The 24,220-nt window shown below is 41.0% G+C and overlaps 1 protein-coding gene across 1 annotated transcript in view; it reads right to left on the bottom strand.

The window, feature by feature from the left end:
* Positions 1–16,153, bottom strand: part of adat1 (adenosine deaminase tRNA specific 1) — a 32,735-nt gene extending 16,582 nt beyond the window's left edge. Inside the window, exons 1-7 of the mRNA XM_067436479.1 lie at positions 16,013–16,153; positions 15,773–15,917; positions 15,623–15,691; positions 15,490–15,544; positions 13,723–13,853; positions 9,250–9,811; positions 2,679–2,824 (exon numbers count right to left, since the gene is read on the bottom strand). Coding sequence (XP_067292580.1) covers positions 2,679–2,824; positions 9,250–9,811; positions 13,723–13,853; positions 15,490–15,544; positions 15,623–15,691; positions 15,773–15,914 — 1,105 coding nt within the window. The 5' untranslated portion in view covers positions 15,915–15,917; positions 16,013–16,153. The remainder of the gene's footprint in view (positions 1–2,678; positions 2,825–9,249; positions 9,812–13,722; positions 13,854–15,489; positions 15,545–15,622; positions 15,692–15,772; positions 15,918–16,012) is intronic.
* Positions 16,154–24,220: the final 8,067 nt, after the last annotated feature.

Raw genomic sequence — 24,220 nt, 5'->3', positions numbered from 1 at the left:
GTTTAAGGGTAAAGATAGGGACAGGTGTGGTGGTGTGGGTCAGTTTAAGGGTAAAGATAGGGACAGGTGTGGTGGTGTGGGTCAGTTTAAGGGTAAAGATAGGGACAGGTGTGGTGGTGTGGGTCAGTTTAAGGGTAAAGATAGGGACAGGTGTGGTGGTGTGGGTCAGTTTAAGGGTAAAGATAGGGACAGGTGTGGTGGTGTGGGTCAGTTTAAGGGTAAAGATAGGGACAGGTGTGGTTGTTTGGGTCAGTTTAAGGGTAAAGTTAGGGTCAGGTGTGGTTGTTTGGGTCAGTTTAAGGGTAAAGTTAGGGTCAGGTGTGGTTGTTTGGGTCAGTTTAAGGGTAAAGTTAGGGTCAGGTGTGGTTGTTTGGGTCAGTTTAAGGGTAGAGTTAGGGTCAGGTGTGGTGGTGTGGGTCAGTTTAAGGGTAGAGTTAGGGTCAGGTGTGGTTGTTTGGGTCAGTTTAAGGGTAGAGTTAGAGACAGGTGTGGTGGTGTGGGTCAGTTTAAGGGTAGAGTTAGGGTCAGGTGTGGTGGTGTGGGTCAGTTTAAGGGTAGAGTTAGGGTCAGGTGTGGGTCAGTTTAAGGGTAGAGTTAGGGTCAGGTGTGGGTCAGTTTAAGGGTAGAGTTAGGGTCAGGTGTGGGTCAGTTTAAGGGTAGAGTTAGGGTCAGGTGTGGTTGTTTGGGTCAGTTTAAGGGTAGAGTTAGGGTCAGGTGTGGTGGTGTGGGTCAGTTTAAGGGTAGAGTTAGGGACAGGTGTGGTGGTGTGGGTCAGTTTAAGGGTAGAGTTAGGGACAGGTGTGGTGGTGTGGGTCAGTTTAAGGGTAGAGTTAGGGTCAGGTGTGGTGGTGTGGGTCAGTTTAAGGGTAGAGTTAGGGACAGGTGTGGTGGTGCGGGTCAGTTTAAGGGTAGGGTTAGGGTCAGGTGTGGTGGTGTGGGTCAGTTTAAGGGTAGAGTTAGGGTCAGGTGTGGTGGTGTGGGTCAGTTTAAGGGTAGAGTTAGGGTCAGGTGTGGTGGTGTGGGTCAGTTTAAGGGTAGAGTTAGGGACAGGTGTGGTGGTGTGGGTCAGTTTAAGGGTAGAGTTAGGGTCAGGTGTGGTGGTGTGGGTCAGTTTAAGGGTAGAGTTAGGGTCAGGTGTGGTGGTGTGGGTCAGTTTAAGGGTAGAGTTAGGGACAGGTGTGGTGGTGTGTGTCAGTTTAAGGGTAGAGTTAGGGACAGGTGTGGTGGTGTGGGTCAGTTTAAGGGTAGAGTTAGGGTCAGGTGTGGTGGTGTGGGTCAGTTTAAGGGTAGAGTTAGGGACAGGTGTGGTGATGTGGGTCAGTTTAAGGGTAGAGTTAGGGTCAGGTGTGGTGGTGTGGGTCAGTTTAAGGGTAGTGTTAGGGACAGGTGTGGTGGTGTGGGTCAGTTTAAGGGTAGAGTTAGGGTCAGGTGTGGTGGTGTGGGTCAGTTTAAGGGTAGGGTTAGGGTCAGGTGTGGTGGTGTGGGTCAGTTTAAGGGTAGAGCTAGGGACAGGTGTGGTGGGATGGGTAGGTTTAAGGGTAGGGTTAGGTCTTTGTATTTAGGGAATGTCTTTTTGCGTGTCTTTGCCTCTTCATGACAGACCACTTCCTGTACTTCTCAGTTGTAAGTAACTTTGGATAAAGCGTCTGCTAAATGCATAAATGTAAATGTAAATCTACTTTGGGATTTTGTACACTTAATACATTTAAGATTAAAGGGTTAGTTCACCCAAAAATGAAAATTATTCAATGAATTACTCACCCTCATGTCGTTGGACACCCGTAAGACCTTCGTTCATCTTCGGAACACAAATGAAGATATTTTTGTTGAAAGCTGAGAAAGGCTTCAGAAAGGCCTCCATTTGCATTCAGTACATTCCCACTGACCCACTCACAAGACCCATAAAGGCACTAAAGACGACATTACAAAGTCCATCTCACTACAGTGGCTGTACAATCATTTTACAATGCGATGAAAAGTTATTGAGCGCACAAAAATCGAAATAACGACTTTATCCACCAAATTATTGACGTGAACTCGACGCATGCGCGAGAATATGACGCAGCTCCACCGTTTGAATACATGACCCGGAAGAGGAGGAGCCGCTATCGCATGAGTTCACATCGAAGACCTACACGGAAGACAATAACTTGGCGGATAAAGTCATTATTTAGATTTTTTTTTGTGCACAAAAACTATTCTCGCCGCCTGGTAAAATGATTGTACAGCCACTGTAGTGAGATGGACTTTGTAATGTCGTCTTTAGTGCCTTTATGGGTCTTGTGAGTGGGTCAGTGGGAACGTACTGAATGCAAATGGAGGCCTTTCTGAAGCCTTTCTCAGCTTTCAACAAAAATATCTTCATTTGTGTTCCGAAGATGAACGAAAGCCTTACGGGTGTATGAAATCATGAAATCATGAAATGAAATCATTTTCGGGTGAATTAACCCTTTAATATTTGAACATCTAACATTGTGAGAACACTTGTTCACACCCAATGTGTCCATTGGCATTGAAGCTGGTGTGCACTGGCTCTATTTGCTTTTGGCGTAACATGCCATTCAGGATACAAGCCTGAAACTTTCCAGCTGAATTAATTGCAAATATTTGTGAAGAACACAGCAGGAAAAAAAAACTAACAAAAACAAAACAAACAGAAAACATGTTTTTGAGCTCACCTGCCCCACAGGGAGATATTCTGCCCCGTGTGTGTGTGTGTTTGGACTCGATGTGTGTGTGGTTGTGAGTGAATTCCAGACTGGCCTGCAGAATCTCTGGAGCACGTACGGAAAAACCTGATGGCAAACCCCTCACATGAGAACATCTATAAGAGATCAAAAGTTACGTTTTAATTACAAAACTTCATTAAAAAATATATATATTGTCTTAACATATGTCATTCCTTTTCCTCTTTATAGATGAAAAATATTTTTTAATAAAATAAAATGTACATTAAAATGCATTAAATGTCCTTCATAATTGAAATGCTTGTAAACTACTGTATAAAACTGTATAACATTTCTATAAAATTATTATTGATATTTATTTTTAAATAGTAAAAAATATTTTTATTCTATGCTCATTTTTGTGTTTTAATGTGCATACAGTGTTTGCATAATTAAACGTTCTGTATGTTAAACAATTTCAACCTCAGATTGATATTCAGAGATATATACAGTTTCTGGTCATATAATTCGAATATCATCAAAAAGTTGATTTATTTCACAAATTCCATTCAAAAAGCGACACTTGAATATTATATGCATCCATTAAACACATCCTGATGCATTTCAAATGTTCATTTCTTTTAATTTTGATGATTATAACTGACAACTAAGGAAAATCCCAATTCAGTATCTCAGAAAATTAAAATATTACTTCAGACCAATACAAAGAAAGCATTTTTAGAAATCTTGGCCAACTGAAAAGTATGAACATGAAAAGTATGAGCATATACAGCACTCAATACTTAGTCGGGTTTCCTTTAGCCTGAATTACTGCAGCGATGCGGCGAGGCGTGGAGTCGATCAGTCTGTGGCTCGGCTCAGCTGTTACGAGAGCCCAGGTTACTCTGATAGTGGCCTTCAGCTCTTCTGCATTGCTGGGTCTGGAATATCACATCTCCTCTTCACAATACCCCATAGATTTTCTGGCCAATTAAGAACAGGGATACCATGGTCCTTAAACCAGGTACTGGTTGCTTTGGCACTGTGTGCAGGTGCCAAGTCCTGTTGGAAAATGAAATCTGCTTCTCCATAAAGTTGGTCAGCAGCTGGAAGCATGAAGTGCTCTAAAACTTCCTGGAATACGGCTGCGTTGACCTTGGACCTCAGAAAACACAGTGACCAACACCAGCAGATGACATGGCAGCCCAAATCATCACTGACTGCGGAAACTTTACACTGGACCTCAAGCAACGTGGATTGTGTTCCTCTCCTCTCTTCCTCCAGACTCTGAGACCCGGATTTCCAAAGGAAATGCAAAATTTACTTTCATCAGAGGACATAACTTTGGACCACTCAGCAGCAGTCCAGTCCTTTTTGTCTTTAGCGCAGGCGAGGTGCTTCTGATGCTGTCTGTCTGTTGTTTAAGAGTGGCTTGACACAAGGGATGCGAAAGCTGAATACGTCTGTGCGTAGTGGTTCTTGAAGCTCTGACTCCAGCTGCAGTCCACTCTCTATGAATCGCCCCCACATTTTTGAATGGGTTTTGTTTCACAATCCTCTCCAGGGTGCGGCTATCCCTATTGCTTGTACATTTTTTTTCCTTTTTTCTACCACATCTTTTCCTTTCCTTCGCCTCTCTATTAATGTTCTTGGACACAGAGCTCTGTGAACAGCCAGTCTCTTTTGCGATGACCTTTTCTGTCTTGCCCTCCTTGTGCAAGGTTTCAATGGTCGTCTTTGGATAACTTTCAAGTCAGCAGTCTTCCTCATGATTGTGTAGCCTCCAGAACTAGACTGAGAGACCATTTAAAGGCCTCTGCAGGTAGCCTGACAAGCCAGACCCACATCAAGATGTTTGGTCTGGAAACTCACCATTGACAGCTCAATCTGAGGGGCGGATAAACGGTTGTCTTTCAAACTCCCTCTGCACGCGATAGGATAGCGCTACACCAACCAGAGCAACGAAGGTGAAGCGGAGCTCGCTGACAGATTAAACATTCGCCGTATCCGGTCGGCTAAACCCCGAACACATCTTCCCTTTTTAAGAATGACTTCAGTGCCGTTCTTTGTTCTTTTCTCAGAGAAAAGCTTAACTCCAAGTCTTCCAGAGTCGCGGTCAAACCTGATTCGAAAGACCGCCGTTCGCCAGTTTCTGTGTTTACTAGAAGCACGCAAACGCAACTCGGCCATCGTCATTATGGCCCCGCCCGCCGACTCTATACACAACGTGATTGGCCCGTCAGGAGTTAGGGGAATACAGCTCAGAAGGGTATTGAGAGTTCCTAGACGACACTCGCGGGCAGATTAGATTTGCTGCCGCTAGGGTGCGTCTAGATTTCTAGGCTACTCTGCAGGTGCTTTGAGTTAATTAGCTGATTAGAGAGTGGCACTAGGGGTCTACAATATTAAACCTTTTCACAATATTCTAGTTTTCAGGGATAGTGAATTTGGGATTTGTTAGTTATAATCATCAAACTTTAAAGAAATAAACATTTGAAATATATCAGTCTGTGTGTAATGAATAAATATAATATACAAGTACACTTTTTGAATGGAATTAGTGAAATAAACCAACTTTTTGATGATATTCTAATTATATGACCAGCACCTATATACCTATATATATATATATATATATATATATATATATATATATATAGTTTTTTTATGTAATAAACATAAAAACATTTACTGGGGCTAATAACATTTTTAAATATATATTTTTGTAAAATTTTGCAACATCTAGGACAGTTTTGTTCTGCAAAATTCTGAATTTTGTGTAGGGTGGCAAGAAAAACAGAAAGCACCTGGCTCCAATCCAAGACCCTCTGAAGCTCTGGCATGTGGAAAACTTGTGCTATGAAATGAAGGGTTTATAAGATCATTTCTGGCTTTTTGGGTGTAACTCCTAATAAAAGTGAACACTGGTTGAAAATCAGCATAACAAGAAAAATGGAAAAAGAACCAAATCTGTGAAAACATGGAGCCGTTTCCACAACACCTGAACTAAGACAAAATTCTAGTTTAAGCATAACAGCAGTCCAAAATACACAAAGACATGTGATCTCTGGTTTAGCTTTTATAGATGACCTGTATCCTGTATTTCTAGTGGGCTAAGGCTTAACAAAACACACAGTGATGTCTATTACGACACAAGTATTATTTAAACAGGGTGGAGGAAACTCTCATTTAAATGTGTATTTTAAATGTATAATTATGTTGCCAAACCCATCTATATGTGTGATTGTGTGTGTGTGTGTGTCTCTGTGTATGTATCCTGGTAAACCCTACATTATGAGGAAAAAATGCTCCTACAAAGATGGCGATAAAATCCTTGGTTGTGGAGAAATTGTTTGGTCCCCATGAGGAAAACAAGCTTATCAATAAGACTAAACAATGTTTTGTTTTTGTTTTTCAAATGTAAAAATGCTGAGTTTTCTGTGATGATGAGAAGGTTTAGGTTTAGAGGATGGAATATATGGTACAGAATAAAAATCATTGTCTATGGAAAATCCCCATAAAACATGAAAACGCAATGTATACGTGTGTGTGTTTATGTGGGGCCATGCATAGTGCAAGGTATAAATGTGCTAACTTCTAAAATACTGTTCCTTTTTTTATTATTTTACATTTATATTACATATGTTCATATTAAATCAGAGTTTTCTCCGGATTTATTCAAGCCCTACAGTAGCTCTTTAACCAGCAGAATCTCAAACTCAACATTTTTACAACAGAATGTTACCAGAGGACTTATATCTGAGAAAACTTTAGGGTCCTATCTGGTCCTCATCAGAGATCAAAAATGAACCTAAATGTTTTACACTTTCCCCATAAACAATGAAGAGAAGTCTCAAATGCACATTATAACTACCTAGTTAGCCCAGAGACTCAAACCTTTATACATTTACCATTATTTGACTGTAAAACAATGTTTGCAAATGTTTAGTTAACCACATTCTTCAAAATATCTTCTTTTGTGTTCAGAAGAAGAAATGAACTCAGGTTTGGAACAACATGAGAACAATGACAGAAATGTAATTTTTGGGTGAACTATCTCTTTAAGGACAAGCGGTACCATGACCTTCATGCATGTTTAATAACAAGACCTGTACGTGTCAGATTTTCTCTTAAATTATTACTTTCACTTTAAACAAACAACTGTGTTCATGCAAAGGTTGTGTGTATTTGAGTATACACGCTTTGAGTGTATGTGCTCAGAAAAGCACATCAGCACGTGAATTAAATGCTTAACCGGCAAGCACATAAGGAGTTCTTGTCAATTGCAGTGTCCAATGAGTGTAACTCTACCTCTGCGTTAACATGTGATGTGAATGATGTGCACTGTACTACTATTTCATCAAAAGCAGATCGTGGACACATTTTTAAGCTGCAGTAGGTAACTTTTGTAAAAAAATATTTTTAGATATTTGTTAAACCTGTCATTATGTCCTGACAGTAGAATACGAGACAGATAACCCTCCATCCTTCCGATGAGAGGTTAAACCGAGGTCCTGACTCTCTCTTCTGTGGTCATTAAAAATCCCAGGATGTCCTTCGATAAAGAGTAGGGGTGTAACCCCGGCATCCTGACCAAATGTGCCCACTGCCTCTGTCCATCATGACCTCCTAATCATCCCCCTCTCCTGATTGGCTTCATCCCTCGGTCTCCTCTCCTCCAATCAGCTGGTGTGTGGTGAGCGTTCTGGCGCAATATGGCTGCCGTCGCATCATCCAGGTGGATGCTGCACATTGGTGGTGGCTGAGGAGATCCCCCTTCTATGTAAAGCGCTTTGAGTGTCTAGAAAAGTGCTATATAAATGTAACAAATTATTATTATCTGGCTCCTCCCAGTGGTCCTATTACCATTTGCAGATATAGACCACTCCAGATAATCCAGATCACCAGTGTGCTGCAGCTTTGCTTATGGCGGACCAAAAATGACGTCCCCTGCCTGATGCTCCGTGCACACCACGGCTTCCTCTTCTCCCCGCCCACTGACTCATCGAAGTCACTGTGGGTGTGAATTCCTTTACTTTTCGTAACGTTAGTTACCGTTATATTACCGTTACTGTTATATTATGTATTTATGCAAAATACGTAATTTTTTGAGGACCAAGTTTGTAGTCAAACTATGGGCAGGCCATAGTCAATGTAAATCTGAGGGGCTGTGATTGGGAGGAGCTGTGAGTTGTGCTTGTTTATATTTTCAGGCTAAAGCCCCATTCAGACGGTAATTGTTTCTCATGTGGATGTCCATAAAAATACATTTGCATGCCACCTCAGTGATACAACTTGTGCATTCGGATGGTGATTTATTCCCAGCGAAGGAGCGAGCTTTGTGATCCTCCGCACCTGGGAACGGCTGCTCACGTGATCAGTCGAATGACTGTCTGCTGTAAAAATGTCATATGCTTGAAATAATAAGAATAAAATTATATTTAATTTAATAATAGGAAATTATTAAATATTTAATTATTTAAATCTTCTGTTTAAAAAAAATGTAATTTAAAAAAATGTGGAAGTGACCGGAAATAATACAATGCTGCAAATTAAACCTATATAACATTAATTACTGAGTAATAACGGCTCATTTCAAATGTTTACGTGTTTGTCTTCTTTTTTGAGCGGTGATGAAAGATTATTCTTGTAAATACTTTCCAGCATTTCAGTAATAAAAGTGCAGTCGCTAGATCTTTACAATGCATGTGAATTACAGCGAAGCGCAACGATATGGTGCTCCGCAGGGGTCAGAAAGGATATAAACAGTTCATTTTGAAGCAATCTCTTCTTGAAAACTCAGAGATGTGGATTCGGAAGGCAATTAAATCACCACGAAAACTTGGTGTTGGATTAAAAACAGTAGGTAATTCGGCCAGGGACTTTTACGCAGGTGGTGGGAGAAAAACACTGACATTCTGGATTTGGACGGCAATAAAATCACAGACTAGCCGCTGTAAATGATGAAAATACCTTACGACCCTATCAATAATTACCGTTCGAATAGGGCTTTAGTCAACGTTTTCTAAAAACGACATACTGCAGCTTTAATCGTCCACGGACAAAAATTGTCCCATTGCAAACCCCTAGTTATGACCACTGACAGGTGAAGTGAACAACACTGATGATCTCTTCATCACGGCTCCTGTTAGTGGGTGGGATATATTAGGCAGCAAGTGAACATTTTGTCCTCAAAGTTGGTGTGTTAGAAGCAGGAGAAATGGGCAAGCGTAAGGATTTGAGTGAGTTTGACAAGGGCCAAATTGTGACGGCTAGACGACTGGGTCAGAGCATCTCCAAAACTGCAGCTCTTGTGGGCTGTTCCCGGTCTGCAGTGGTCAGTATCTATCAAAAGTGCTCCAAGAGGAACAGTGGAGAACCGGCCACAGGGTCATGGGCGGCCAAGGCTCATTGATGCACGTGGGGAGCGAAGGCTCCCAAAAATGTATGAAATTAAAAATGGTCAATCAGCCTCAACTGGGCCACTTGAGATTGACTGAACCAATTGTAAAAATACTAACCTTTCCTGTATTGCAGAAATAGTATGAGTTTTATGTCAATATGGTAGTACTGCAACACTTACCGTGTTTTCAGTGCTCTCTGCATTGCCTGATGGCTGTACGGACCCTTTCCAACCACCACAGCGCTGAAGTAGATCGGCCCTTGCAGGTAATGAGACAGCAGGGCACCCTGGAAGCCCAGAACGCCCCAGCGAGCAAGTTTATCACTGCACGAGAGAGAAAGTGTGCGATCCCCTCTGCCCGGCTTCAGCCGCAAAACCCCAACATTGTGATAGAGTAATCCGGGCTCGAGAGGGTCGGTTGGGCCATCAGGGACACACTTTGCCCCAGTGCGATGGAGGTCAGGCCCTTTCTTTACATTCGGTTGATAGTGCGAGACTTCATTTAATTGATTATGCTCTTTATTATCTGTTATAACTTCATGCTCATCGGCATCCCCTGATTTTCTGCATGATGAACGGTTGTCACTTGTCTTCATTACAGGACCCCGTCTGGTCTCCTCTAACTCACTCTCAGCGTGTCGCTTCAGGCCTCGTCTCTCTGATTCTTCGTCCTGAATTGCCTTTACTGGCTCGCAGGGCTGCGCTTGACTGCCAGTCATAGGAAATATGGAGGCATCACCACCTGAGGGTACATTAGAGTGACAAGATATACACACATATAGACACTTGGGGTGTAATGGTACACAAACATGACGGTTTGGTATGTACCTTGTTTTGAAGTCACAGTTCGGTACAGCAGGGGGGAGAAAACCAAACACAAAAGCGAACTAACATGCTGTGGACACTAAGTGCCTGAGGTAAATGTAATGATGATATTCTCAAGCTGTTTTATTGATATCTTCCCGCACTTTAAACACTGCTTCAAAGATTACATGTAAACATATTGATAGATCGTCTCTTCTGTGTTTTTAATGGTAGCAAACAACACTGCATTACCGTGCGCTCCCACTTCTAGATTTGAGTATGGATTATGGGATTGAATTCTCGCTAAATGTACTGCGGTTGCGGATCAAAAAATAATTCGCGTGATTTCAAAATTTAAAAACACGTAAATGAAAAAAATCATGCATAATGTTCAGAATAGCAAAAAACGTGGTCACGGATAATGAATACACTATGATACTTTTCCATTCACTAGAGGGCGCCTATTCAAAACAAAGGCGTAGTTTGATGACGCTAAGTTTGAGCTCAGAATCTTGGGACATGTGGTCTTCACCTCACAGCCGGTGGAAAAGAATCGGGATAGGACTCGGGCAGAAATCATGTTGATGGATGCGATTATTAGTGTGAAGCAGGACCGAGTGTTGAGGAGCTGAGCAAGGCCACTGGAGTGATGATTACGCAAACACACGCCTCGTGAGCAGGACTTTTATTACGACGGGACACAGTCGCCGGCACTATTTCCGCTTTTCCGGTCATGAGGTAACACAGCTCTGTTTATCATATTAGATACATTTAAGTGTGTTTAAAATTAGGTTATGATGTTACTCTTTGTGTTCACTCAGCGGCTGCTGTGACACTCGTTCACACTGCTAAGAGAAAAGCGTTTCTGCAGAATAAACCCGGAAACCGAGAGTAAGGCAGATATGATGCCATTGACAGGCGACTCCCTCAGACGTCCCAGTTCCTTGGTTAAAGCTACACTGTGTAACTTTTTTAGTTTATTCTTAGCTAAAATCACTTAGTTCTTTCAAAAATATATGTGCTCATTAATGTATATTTACTTCTTTCAAGTAATAAAGTATTCTCGTAATTTTATAATATACCATTGAAAATACATAAGTGTTGAGGGTTCGGATGGCGGTCGCCATGTTGCTCCTCCATCTTGAAAGTACATTTGCCAAAGAGGGACATACCCGTAAATTCAAGCTTCGCTTTTCGCGTTTTTACACTCGATGGCACTGTGCCCAATGTGAAGAGGAGGATTGCTTGAGGCTGCTATATGATGACGGAGGATCACTCTTAAGCCCCTTTCACACGGCACGTCGGACCCGCAATATTCCCGGAGCATTGCCGGGTCGCCTTCTGTGTGAAAGCAACCACGTCCCGGGATTGATTACCGAATTCGACTCGGGTCGGGGACCTAGTAACATTGCGGGATATGTATCAGAGTCGGCAAGGAAGCGGAAAAGAGAATTAAGACGGCAACGCAACAGGCAAATCAACAAGACAAAATTAAATACTGGAGTGGCCTTTCCAAGATGGAAAGAGCTCATGAGGAGCAACGATTTTAAAAAGAACGCCGACGTTGCCTGCTTTCTTCTCGACAGGTAATATTAATTCAGCCTATTTGTGTATATTGGAAGTTTTATTGTTGCTTGGCTAATTATATCATGGTGTGCTGTGCATAACACTAGAACGACGTCTAGGATAGTTTTCCTCGCGTCAATGATGAAAAAGTATTGTTTACCTTATAACTTAAATCTGTGTTCTATGACGGATAACATGAGATTAATATTTTAATTTAATTTATAATTTGTTTGCCTTACGCTAGTGATGTCGTACAATATACAGAATAATGATAGCACTGATAAAAGTTACTTTACTAAGATTAGCTTGCATTCGTCTGGGAACCTGATAGCTGATGTTAGCAATGAACTGGTTAAAAATAACGAAAACGTAAAACTATTATTCATTTTACATAGATTAATTTGATCATAGATCATTTGGCAAATTCAATAACTGCAAATTATAATAGTTTTCAAAAGTAACCTCATCACTTGAAGCAACACTCACCGAAGAGGTCGAACTGGACGCCATGACTAAATCGGCCACCGTAGGAGTGGAAACGAAATCGAAATTGAGAGGAACAGAAACTAATATTCACTGGATGGTCATATACCTTTACACCGCTAGATGGGGGAAAATATCACACAGTGGAGCTTTAAAATAGCAATTCTCTCAGATTTTATTAGTCGGAAACATTTTGGATATTGTAAAAATTCAACTGAACAAAATATATAACACTGGCCTGGTGTTTTTTTTGGATATTTTACTGCAAAAATACTACATAGTGCACCTTTAAGCTATTTCAGATATTTACATATAATTCCAAATGTTGGTTATTATTATGTTTCTGTCTGAGGCGCAGTACTAAATATTATTATTTTTATCCCTTATTTTTCTATGAATTCTTCAACTGAAATGAAATATACTGACTGGTCATTTTGATTGTTTTACTTTTTGGTTAAAATATTTGATGACATTTTTTCTAAAAACTAGTAATACCTGGATGAGCCAACACATTATGACCACTTTCAGCCTAGAGCAATCAAAGCGCCTGGCAACCGAATGGAGCCGCAGCTCACAGAACAGTATATATACCAACCGAGGACCGGCTTTAAAGGAAGTGTATGTAAGATTGTGGCCAAAACTGGTACTGCAGTTACTTTCAGATGACAGTAGAGCGGTGTATCCCCCTCCCCCTCCCCCTGACTCGAGGTTGCCAGATTGGCTGCAGGATCAGCAGGAACGTTTGTAGCTCAGCTGTGCTAACTAGAGCAGATCTGGCAACCCGAAACACTACTGACTTCGTGATTGGTCGATAGGTGGAGAGCGGAGCTTCAGGCCAAAACACAACATGTCAACATCAACATCAGTTGATCAAAAACAGCAACTTTATAATTACAATATCCTGACCGAACTACTGTTGTCAGTGATAGAAGTATTTGAAATGAACATGATTTCTTAATGTCTAATGACATATCAGAGCCATTTTATGATTCATTGAAATACATTTCTTACATACAGCTCCTTAAATCTGGTAGTTATGCTATATATTCCCCTACTCAGTATTTCCCTACTCTTTTGAATCATTATATTATACATTTGTATGAATGAGAGTTTAATAAAAAACACAAAACTTTGCGCACAAAAAATTGCAATTTAGTTAAAGAAGTTTTCCAAATGTCTCCTCTCTCTCACCTTTATAGCTTTATTTAATAAAACAGTAGCACATGATCTTCATAAAAAATGAAGACAATAAGAAACGTGTGTGGTTTCATTTTACATGTGACCGTATACTTTTTAACTTCTGAATGTTTATCTCAGCTGTTAGACATCAGACTGCCTGGAAAGACATTTTATAGGCCTACTATATTGCTGGTATGCCTACTTAAAAAAAGTTTATTTTATCTTTTTATTAATATCTTGTCTTTTGTTGTAATTTAATTAGTTTTTTCAAGTTAATAATTGTTTGATGACTATAAACAAGTTTTCCATTGTTTTGATATAATATTAATAATCAACTTTGTATAACTTGTATCATTAACCTGCAGGTATTTATTAGTCTGTTTTGTAAGCAATGCTTTTAGGTGCATGGCACCAGATGTGAGCCTCCATGCCCATATCCTATAGGCCTACCGTAACTATATCTGAGCGGAGGGAGGGGGCACAGGATTCCAGAGCTATTCTAATATAATGGCTCATCTGTGTATAATAAATGAGAAAGAGTGTACAAATATTTGACTGGTGGCCCACAGAACCTTTTTAACTAAACGAATATGTACAAGTAAGACATAAAGCTGGACTCACATGGTGTTTGACTGGAGAAGAAAAGGAAAGAAACTCCTGGTTTAATGGTCCATTTTCCCTTGTCAGTTCCTGGACAGAAGACATCAGAGCTCTGGCCACTTACTGCCCTGTACAGCTGCTCCGTCAGATACCTGAGGATAGAAAACATCAGTGTGGCTGAGCAAAGGCTTGAATGCTCAGATTCATTTAAACTCTTATTCCTTTAAAACCCATTTAGTCCCAACAGTGTTACCAAGAAGCTCATTCTTTTCATTTCAATTTTTATATTATTGGTGTCACATGAATAAAGCTATTTCATTTTTGTTTGCCCCTTAAGAAAAAAAAGACATCTGTCTATAATTCACATTATAAAACTGTATTGATTTTAAAGAACTGTTACATTAAATGAAAATAATACTACTGCTTAGACTATTTAGAAGCAAAACTGGGTAAGATAGTAAGCCTTAAATTATACACTTTATTGCCAAAAGTATTGGGATACCCTCCAAATCATTGAACTCAGGTGTTCAATCTCTTCATGGCCACAGGTGAATAAATCAAGCTCTAGGCCTGCAGACGCTTCTCCACACATTAGTGGAAGAATGGGCCGCTCTCAGGAGCTCAGTGGACTCAAGCGTGGGGCCGGGATAGGTTCCCACCTGTGCAATAAGGCCATTTGTGAACTTTCCTCACTGCTAAATATTCCACATCAACTATTATAAAAAAAGTGGAAACAATTGGGAACTACAGCAACTCAGCCATGAAGTGGTAGGCCACATGAAATCACAGAGCGGGGTCAGCACATGCTGAGGGTCACAGTGTCCAGAAGCCGGCTACTTTCTGCAGTCAATACCTACAGACCTCTGAACTTCAGACTTTAAGATTAGCTCAAGAACAGTGTGTAGAGAGCTTCATGGAATGGGTTTCCATGGCCGAGCAGATCATCCAAGCCTTACTTCACCAAGAGCAATGCATTGTGTTGGATGCAGTGGTGTAAAGCACACCAACACTGGACTCATTGTAGACCAGCAGTGGAGACGTGTTCTCTGGAGTGACCAATCACGCTTCTTTATACGGCAATTCCATGGACGAGTCTGGGTTTGGCAGCTGCCAGGAGAACAATACTTGCTTGATTGCGTTTTTCCAAGTGTAAAGTTTGTTGGAGGGGGATTATGGTGTAGAGTTGACTTACAGGGGTTGGGCTTGGCCCCTTACTTTGTGGGAACAGTTTGGGGATGGCCCCTTCCTGCTGCAACATGACTGTGCACTAGTGCACAAAGCAAGGTCCATAAGATATGGATGCGTGAGTTTGGAGTGGAGGAACTTGACTGGCCTGCACAGAGTCCTGACCTCAATCCCATAGAAAGCCTATGGGATGAATTTGAATGTCTTATATACTATATGGTTAGTTACATTTTTCATTTTAGAAATGTTTAGCAAAATATATTTGTTAAGAATGATGTTGCACTTCAAAAACATTAAAATACTCTGTACTAAGCTAAGTATTGCATAAAGTTGGTCTAAGTTTGGTCTAGATTTAGAGCCAGCTGTTCTAATGGCGTTCCATTACAACAACACATGCTCTTTAGCCATCTAACAGCTTCCAGGACATAACATCCGTTTGACATGTCAAATCCATGTACAAATATAGAACAGTAAACACACCCATCAGATATGCCAATACGATATGTTTACAGTGTGCCAATGTGCAGGATGTAAGAAGCTGTTTGGGTTTTGTTTGAGAATGAATCCATCACTGCAACGCAAAGAAATTCTGATGTCAAATACCTGACACACCCTCTTCGTGCAATAACCTCAGCATGACTGTCATTCAGAATATCACCTGCAAATCATCACAATACAAAATATATGAGACTGCAAAGTTTGCGTTTGACAAATTGTTAAAATATTTTACATTTACCCTTCATGCTCATAGCAGACTGGCCGATGCATTTGGTGCCCGTCCCCAAAGACACAACCTGCTTGTGAACTGAGATCAAATGGTTGGGAAGACATTTTGAGATATTCATATCACGTTTATGAGATGAACAATCAGTTAGGCATTGCTAACCTGTTTTCTGATCTGAACTGTCAGTCAGCAGAATTACAGCAGCCAGTAGAGTCCACTCTCTGTCCGCCTCTGGCTTTCCTCTTTTAGGAAGTTTATTAAAGTGATTATAACACACACTGGCTATTTCATCAGGACTCCACATGATCTGGTGTTGTACATTAACAGAAGAAATTCATGATAAAACTTAACTCACCATGTGTTTTAACAACATTACTATTAACGCAGTATTTGTGTACTCACACTTAAATGCCTGGCTAACACTCATGCGAGTTACGGGTGCAAATACATATGCAGTAGGTCATAAATGTGTGCTTTGTCGAGTCTTTGGCAGAAGTCTTACACCCACAGCAGAAGCAGAATATCAAGATTTCAAAATAAGAGTCTGCACACACGCTCGGTAGAGGGCGCTTTATTACAAGACAGCGTTTATTGTTTGATAGAGCTAACGTACAACTAAAGTAAGTCGATTTCTAGATGTTAGCTTGTTGTAGACAGTTGTTCAGTGGCAGAATTAATGCGTTTATTTACTGCGTTACATTTCTGCTTCTGTCAGGGGTTAAAATAGGCCCAATATTATTAAGAAAATTTTGTTTTCTTTAAACCCTTTATATAATGCATTATGAATTCATTTTTATGCAGTAATTACGCTTTGTCGTGCACCTTAACGCCTTGTATGAATAAAATAATAAAACACGACAAAAGAACTAAATTAGGATGTAACAAGGAATCTACAAATATTATAATGCATTTTAACTTTGTTACAATTATTTATTAAAAATATATATAATGCATTAACCTATAACGTACATCATGAATACCTTAGGCCTTAAGTGTGGCCAAATACAGTATTTTAATTGTTTTTAGTAAAAAAAAAATAATTAATTAAATAAATAAATAAATAATAATAATAATAATAATAATAATAATAATCGGTTTATCAGGCTGCTATTTATGACTGGAGTAAAAATAAAATAAATTAAAAAAAAAACAGACAAATGTGAAGTCCACAAACATATTTCTCTCACAAATGCACCAAAAATATTCTCTGTTATTTTATAAAGGTCATTGTTGTATTTTTGAGTCAGTATATATATATATATATATATATATATATATATATATATATATATATATATATATATATATATATATATATATATATATATAGTGTCTAACAGGAAACTCACCATTGACAGCTCAATCTGAGGGGCGGATAAACGGTTGTCTTTCAAACTCCCTCTGCACGCGATAGGATAGCGCTACACCAACCAGAGCAACGAAGGTGAAGCGGAGCTCGCTGACCGATTAAACATTCGCCGTATCCGGTCGGCTAAACTCTGAACACATCTTCCCTTCTTAAGAATGACTTCAGTGCCGCTCTTTGTTCTTTTCTCAGAGAAAAGCTTAACTCCAAGTCTTCCAGAGTCGCGGTCAAAGCTGATTCGACAGACCGCCGTTCGCCAGTTTCTGTGTTTACTAGAAGCATGCAAACGCAACTCGGCCGCAGTCATTATTAGCCCACCGACTCTATACACGATTGGCGTTTACAGCTCAGAAGGGTATTGAGAGTTGCTAGACGACTCTCGCGGCAGATTAGAATTGCTGCCGCTAGGGTGCGTCTAGATTTCTAGGCTACAATGTGACTTTAATGTAATAAAAATAAAAAAATGCCAGCACAATTGCAATTTTACCCAATATTCTGTCATATACAGGCATCAAGAACCTGTGGATACAGAGAAAAAAGGCGAACAAAGTTTATTTTGTGATCACAGAATAGCGCCATACAGGGACCATTTTAGCTTTTATTCTAAAAGAGTGCACATTGAGTGAAATATTTCATTCTCATATTTTTCATTTTAAATAGATCTTTAATAAAAGTTTATTTTGTCACTGAACAACTAGTGTCTGCTTAGTAATGAGATCTAGCTTTATCCATCTCCTCACTCGGCTGGCTGCGCTTTTTTTCCTTTTTTATTTAGTGCTAATTCAAATAAATGCACAAAAGATACCCAATATAGTAAAACTTTAATAATGTTCCAAATAATTTGTAATGCCTTCAGAAGGATTTGGTAATACTCAGTCCTTATTAGTAGGTTACACCAGGATCTTCACTTTATAATTAATTCTATAATTTTGTATGTCTCCCTAAAGACTCCCTTTAAATTAAATTTGGATCTATCACACCTGATTCAACTCATGAGCTCATTAGGGGAGATTGCAAAACCTGAAATGGATGTGTCAGATATAGGGAGACATAAAACCAGGGGTCCACAAACTCAGTCCTGGAGGGCCACTGTCCTGCAGTTTAGCTCCAACCCCAATCAAACACACCTGAACCAGTCTTTATAGGACCTAGTTGTCACATGCCTGTCCTGTCTTGTGTGCACATGTGGGTTTTGTTATTTTGAGCATGTGCGATTAGTGTTTGATTTCTCCCACCTGTTCCCTCTTGATTTCTTCCCTTTATAAGCTCCTTGTGTTTGTCAGTATTTGTCGGATCATTATGTCTACGTCTCCTGGGGCCCTGTGATTCCCAGTTAGTATGTTTTGATTATGTATTTTTCTCTTTATGTATTGTTTTGTATTTGTGTCCTTTTGTTAATAAATCACTCATTTTGCACTTGAATCCTCGCACCAGTTTTTCCTCTGTGTTTTCGTAACATGACGATCCGACCAAGAGATGATTCAGCAGGAGGGTTTTTTGTTTGTTTCCTTGGACCATGGAGCTTACCAGACTCATACAGGTTATGCAGCAGGTAAACTGGGGACCAGTGTAAGAGAGTTTGCCTGCCAATTCCTCATTGAGGTGCATCATCTGTACCTGGAAACAGTGGCCAAGGTACCCCTCACCCCAGGATGAGCGGCAAACTTGGAGACATGACCCCAGCGGAGAACGACAGATCGAACAGACTTCGGAACAAACAATTTACCCTCCGGACAAACTTGAGAAACTGTAATGCGGGTGAGCGCTCTCTTAACTGATCGCTTGACCCCCCAGGCGAGCGCCCCACAGCCCTTGGGCAAAATGGACTCGGTGGTGGAACCCTCCGCCGAGGAGCCGAACTGACGAGAAAGCGCATCAGGCTTAAGGTTCTTAGAGCCTGGTCTGAAAGAAATGGTGAAGTAAAACTGTTCAAAAAATAGCAACCACCGGGCTTGGCAAGAATTTAACCTCTTCGCAGAACGAATATACTTGAGGTTTTTGTGGTCGGTCCAGACGATAAACGGAACGGCCGCCCCCTCCAGCCAATGACGCCACTCACCGAGAGCTAGCCGAATGGCCAAAAGTTCACAGTCTCCCACATCATAATTATGTTCTGCAGGTAAAACCCTGTGAGAGTAGAAAGCACACGGAGGGATCTTGTTATCAATAGACGATCGTTGTGACAAAACCGCTCCCACATCTGAAGCGTCAACCTCCACAATGAACTGTTTCTGAGGATCAGGTGTAATTAAGATAGGTGCAGAGGAGAATAAGCTCTTCGGACGTTCGAAGGAGTGCTGAGCAGAGTCGGACCAGAGAAAACGCGATTTGACAGAAAAGGGGGGGGGGTAGAGGAGCTGCAATCTGACTGAAGTTACGGATTAACTGTCGATAAAAATTCGCAAATCCCAGGAAACGCTGAAGAGCTGTACGGGAATCGGGAACGGGCCAATCGATGACAGCTTGTGACTTAGCGGAATCCATACTAACCCCCTCTGCCGAAACAACGGAACCGAGAAACATTACAGACTCAGAATGAAGTTTGCATTTCTCAGCCTTGACAAAAAGGCGATTATCTAAAAGATGCTGTAACATGCATCGAACGTGTTGGATATGCTCCTGGAGCGAGGACGAGAAAATGAGGATATCGCCTAAGTACACAAAGACGAAGACATTTAGTACATCTCTCAACACGTTATTTATAGTGCCTGAAAAACTGCGGGAGCGTTTACCAGCCCAAAAGGAAGGACGCAGTATTCAAAGTGGCGTAGAGGGGTATTGAACACAGTCTTCCACTCGTCTCCCTCCTTTATGCGCACTAAATGATATGCATTGCGGAGGCCCAGTTTCGTGAAGATTCTCGCTCCCTGCAAGATCTCAAAGGCTGACGACATTAGTGGTAAAGGATACCGGGAGGTGGGGTGGTACCTGGGCGTAGATCGATGCTACAATTGTATGGTCGATGGGGAGGGAGAGAGGTGACCCGTGAACGACTGAACACTGCCTGCAGATCGTGGTACTCCTCAGGAACCCTAGAGAGATCAATTGACTCCTCCTGAAAAACAGAGATAGAGGAGACAGCAGGGACAGCAGACAAAAGACACTTGACATGACATGGTAAACTCCAAGATAAAATAGACCCCTCCACCCAATTAATCTGGGGATTATGCTGTTGTAACCAAGGGTGACCCAGAACGATAGGCGCAAGTGGGGAATGAAAAATAAAAAAATAAATAGTCTCTTGGTGATTACCAGAAATAGAGACTCACTGCTACAGTCTCTTGATGAATGTTAGACAGCACATGGCCATCTAAGGCAATGGCGGTAGGGGGATCAGACAGTTCCCGTAAGGGAATACCATGTTCCATAGCCCAGCTCTCATCCATGAAGTTCCCCTCATCACCGGAGTCAATAAGGGCAGCACAGGGAAATGATGAGCCCCGCACACGACAGCATCAAACATATTGCGGTTCTTGTGAAGTGGGGAGATGGGGGTAGCACTCACCAGTACTCCCCGAACTACTAGCGAGCTCTTGCTTTTACTGGACAGGAAGCAGCGTAATGACCAGAGCCGCCACAGTACAGGCAGAGACCCTCTTGTATCCGCTGTTGTCCTTTCGTTGGAAGAGATCCATGTTCTCCCCAGCTTGGCTTCAGGACCGGAACTTGATTCAGAAAAGGGTACGGAGGAAGGATACATTGGCTGCTCGGGGTTGCTACAGCGAGCACGTTGATGCAGATCAAAACGCTTGTCAAGGCGGATCGCCAGCTTCGCCAGTTGGTTAAACTGGGAAGGAATCTCTTGTGCAAAAATCTCGTCCTTGAGCTCGTCATTTAACCCGTCCAGGAAACATGCAGAAAGAGCGGGTTCGTTCCATTCACAGGTAGCGGCCAAAGTCTGAAACTCAATGGCAAAGTCAGTAGCTGAACGCTTACCCTGGCACAAGGCGGCGAGCTGCCGAGAATCCTCCTTTCCGAAGACAGAGCGATCAAACACCTTTATCATCTCCTCTTCAAAGGTAGCAAATTTCTAATTGCTGAAGTAACCCTTTAAGAAGAATGGCATCTACGCTAATGTTAGTCTCTAGCTGTGTCTCATTTCGTTAAATGTCGAAGGCTGCGTCCTCCGGAGGACACGTCCTGTGTAGGATGCAGTACGGAGTGTCCTCAATCAGAATGAAACGAGACGTCCTTCGTAGGACACACAGGCAGGAAGTATCTTGTTGCTATGCCAACACGTTCAACCTCGTTGCGCTCTCACGCCAGTTATATGAATGAAAATTATTTATAACTTAAAAATGACTATCTTTCTTGTCTTGACAGCAATACTGTTCTAAACGTTTAAAAAAAGAACTAAACAGTTGTAATCCTGTTTACCACGACTATCTGTTTGAGGTAATAGAGCTTAAAAAACAAAAACAAGCTTAAACTGCTTACATTTAAACACCACACATACACTCGCATGTATATCTGACGGTGGTGCCGTTTTTTCATATAAAAAATAAAAAAAAATTAATGACGGTTCAACGGTGACGCAAAGAATTGTGGGTTATCTCCAGCCGTGAAGGCTACACCTCATGCACACTCCGAAATCCTGTGAAAGAAGGACCCATTCGAAGGTCGTATTTGGAGAGTCCTTCTCACTTTTTTGAAAAGAGACAGACTTATGGCGTATGCAGCCTTCGAATGCGACCTCCAGAGGACGCAGCCTTCTGAAATGAGACACAGCTTCTCTGTTTATCCCGAGGTTTACTGCAGTCGGCCAGATAGTGGACCTGCGTCTGGACACGACCAACACATCCTGGAGTGTCTGCTGAGACCGTGTTCATTAGTGTCTCCTCTGAATTTGCCTCACCGGCATCTCATCCTCAATAAACCCATTTCCGGCACGATGACTCCGATCTTTCAAATATTCATACTCTAGTGTAATCGACGCGTCATCCTCAATAAACCCGCCTCTTGCGTGATACCCAGAAATGTTGACTATTCTGATCTAATTTGATTTCCAACCTGTAATGTTGGCAGAATAATAATCATACACTGTTTGCTAATAGCCTATTAGAGGAGAACTGGCACCCCGGCTGAACCTGGTTACTCCCAGGCTCTTCTCTTTCTTTATTTTTCTCCATCATGCCCTGATGGAGTTTTGGTTCCTTGCCACTGTCGCCTTTGGCTTGGTTTGCTCAGTTTAAAAAGTTTTAACATTTTATTAAAAAGATGTTCCTGAAATCTACCCTTCTGCTGGGATCAGTATAATCCAGGATATTTTCAAAGGAATCCCAATCTTACTAAAACGTTTTGAAAAACGCAAGCCTATGATTTGATATATACAGTATTGTTCAAAATAATAGCAGTACAATGTGACTAACCAGAATAATCAAGGTTTTTCGTATATTTTTTTATTGCTACGTGGCAAACAAGTTACCAGTAGGTTCAGTAGATTGTCAGAAAACAAACAAGACCCAGCATTCACGATATGCACGCTCTTAAGGCTGTGCAATTGGGCAATTAGTTGAATTAGTTGAAAGGGGTGTGTTCAAAAAAATAGCAGTGTGGCATTCAATCACTGAGGTCATCAATTTTGTGAAGAAACAGGTGTGAATCAGGTGGCCCCTATTTAAGGATGAAGCCAACACTTGTTGAACATACATTTGAAAGCTGAGGAAAATGGGTCGTTCAAGACATTGTTCAGAAGAACAGCGTACTTTGATTAAAAAGTTGATTAGAGAGGGGAAAACCAAGAGGTGCAAAAAATGATAGGCTGTTCAGCTAAAATGATCTCCAATGCCTTAAAATGGAGAGCAAAACCAGAGAGACGTGGAAGAAAACGGAAGACAACCATCAAAATGGATAGAAGAATAACCAGAATGGCAAAGGCTCAGCCAATGATCACCTCCAGGATGATCAAAGACAGTCTGGAGTTACCTGTAAGTACTGTGACAGTTAGAAGACGTCTGTGTGAAGCTAATCTATTTTCAAGAATCCCCCGCAAAGTCCCTCTGTTAAAAAAAAGGCATGTGCAGAAGAGGTTACAATTTGCCAAAGAACACATCAACTGGCCTAAAGAGAAATGGAGGAACATTTTGTGGTCTGATGAGAGTAAAATTGTTCTTTTTGGGTCCAAGGGCCACAGGCAGTTTGTGAGACGACCCCCAAACTCTGAATTCAAGCCACAGTACACAGTGAAGACAGTGAAGCATGGAGGTGCAAGCATCATGATATGGGCATGTTTCTCCTACTATGGTGTTGGGCCTATTTATCGCATACCAGGGATCATGGATCAGTTTGCATATGTTAAAATACTTGAAGAGGTCATGTTGCCCTATGCTGAAGAGGACATGCCCTTGAAACGGTTGTTTCAACAAGACAATGACCCAAAACACACTAGTAAACGGGCAAAGTCTTGGTTCCAAACCAACAAAATTAATGTTATGGAGTGGCCAGCCCAATCTCCAGACCTTAATCCAATTGAGAACTTGTGGGGTGATATCAAAAATGCTGTTTCTGAAGCAAAACCAAGAAATGTGAATGAATTGTGGAATGTTGTTAAAGAATCATGGAGTGGAATAACAGCTGAGAGGTGCCACAAGTTGGTTGACTCCATGCCACACAGATGTCAAGCAGTTTTAAAAAACTGTGGTCATACAACTAAATATTAGTTTAGTGATTCACAGGATGAATCAAAGAAAAAAAAAATGTTTGTACAGTCAAAGGTAGACACTGCTATTTTTTTAACACACCCCTTTCAACTAATTGCCCAATTGCACAGCCTTAAGAGCGTGCATATCATGAATGCTGGGTCTCGTTTGTTTTCTGACAATCTACTGAACCTACTGGTAACTTGTTTGCCACGTAGCAATAAAAAATATACTAAAAACCTTGATTATTCTGGTTAGTCACATTGTACTGCTATTATTTTGAACAAGACTGTATGTGTGTGTGTGTGTGTTTTTACTTTCTGTGTGGATATATTTAATATACAGTGTGTATATTTCATATGTGTAGTGTACATATTACATTTCATTATGGGAGGTTATAGGCTACACCACAAGCTTTTCGTGTTTTGTACTGCTGTTGAGTTTCTCAGAGGTGCTTTTTGTCTGCCACTCTTCTCCGCAGTCTTAACCTTTGAGTTGAAGTCAAGGAGAAAATGAACAGAGTCTGCACATTAGTGTTCTCATTTAAGCATCTCTTTTAGAAAGAGACAGATCCTGCTTCAATAGTAGGATATTAATATATCATAA

Source organism: Pseudorasbora parva, chromosome 25, assembly GCF_024679245.1.
Source record: "Pseudorasbora parva isolate DD20220531a chromosome 25, ASM2467924v1, whole genome shotgun sequence".
NCBI lineage: Eukaryota > Metazoa > Chordata > Actinopteri > Cypriniformes > Gobionidae > Pseudorasbora > Pseudorasbora parva.
Note: the sequence above shows the minus strand (reverse complement) of the source record. Positions and strands in the feature narration are given on the sequence as shown.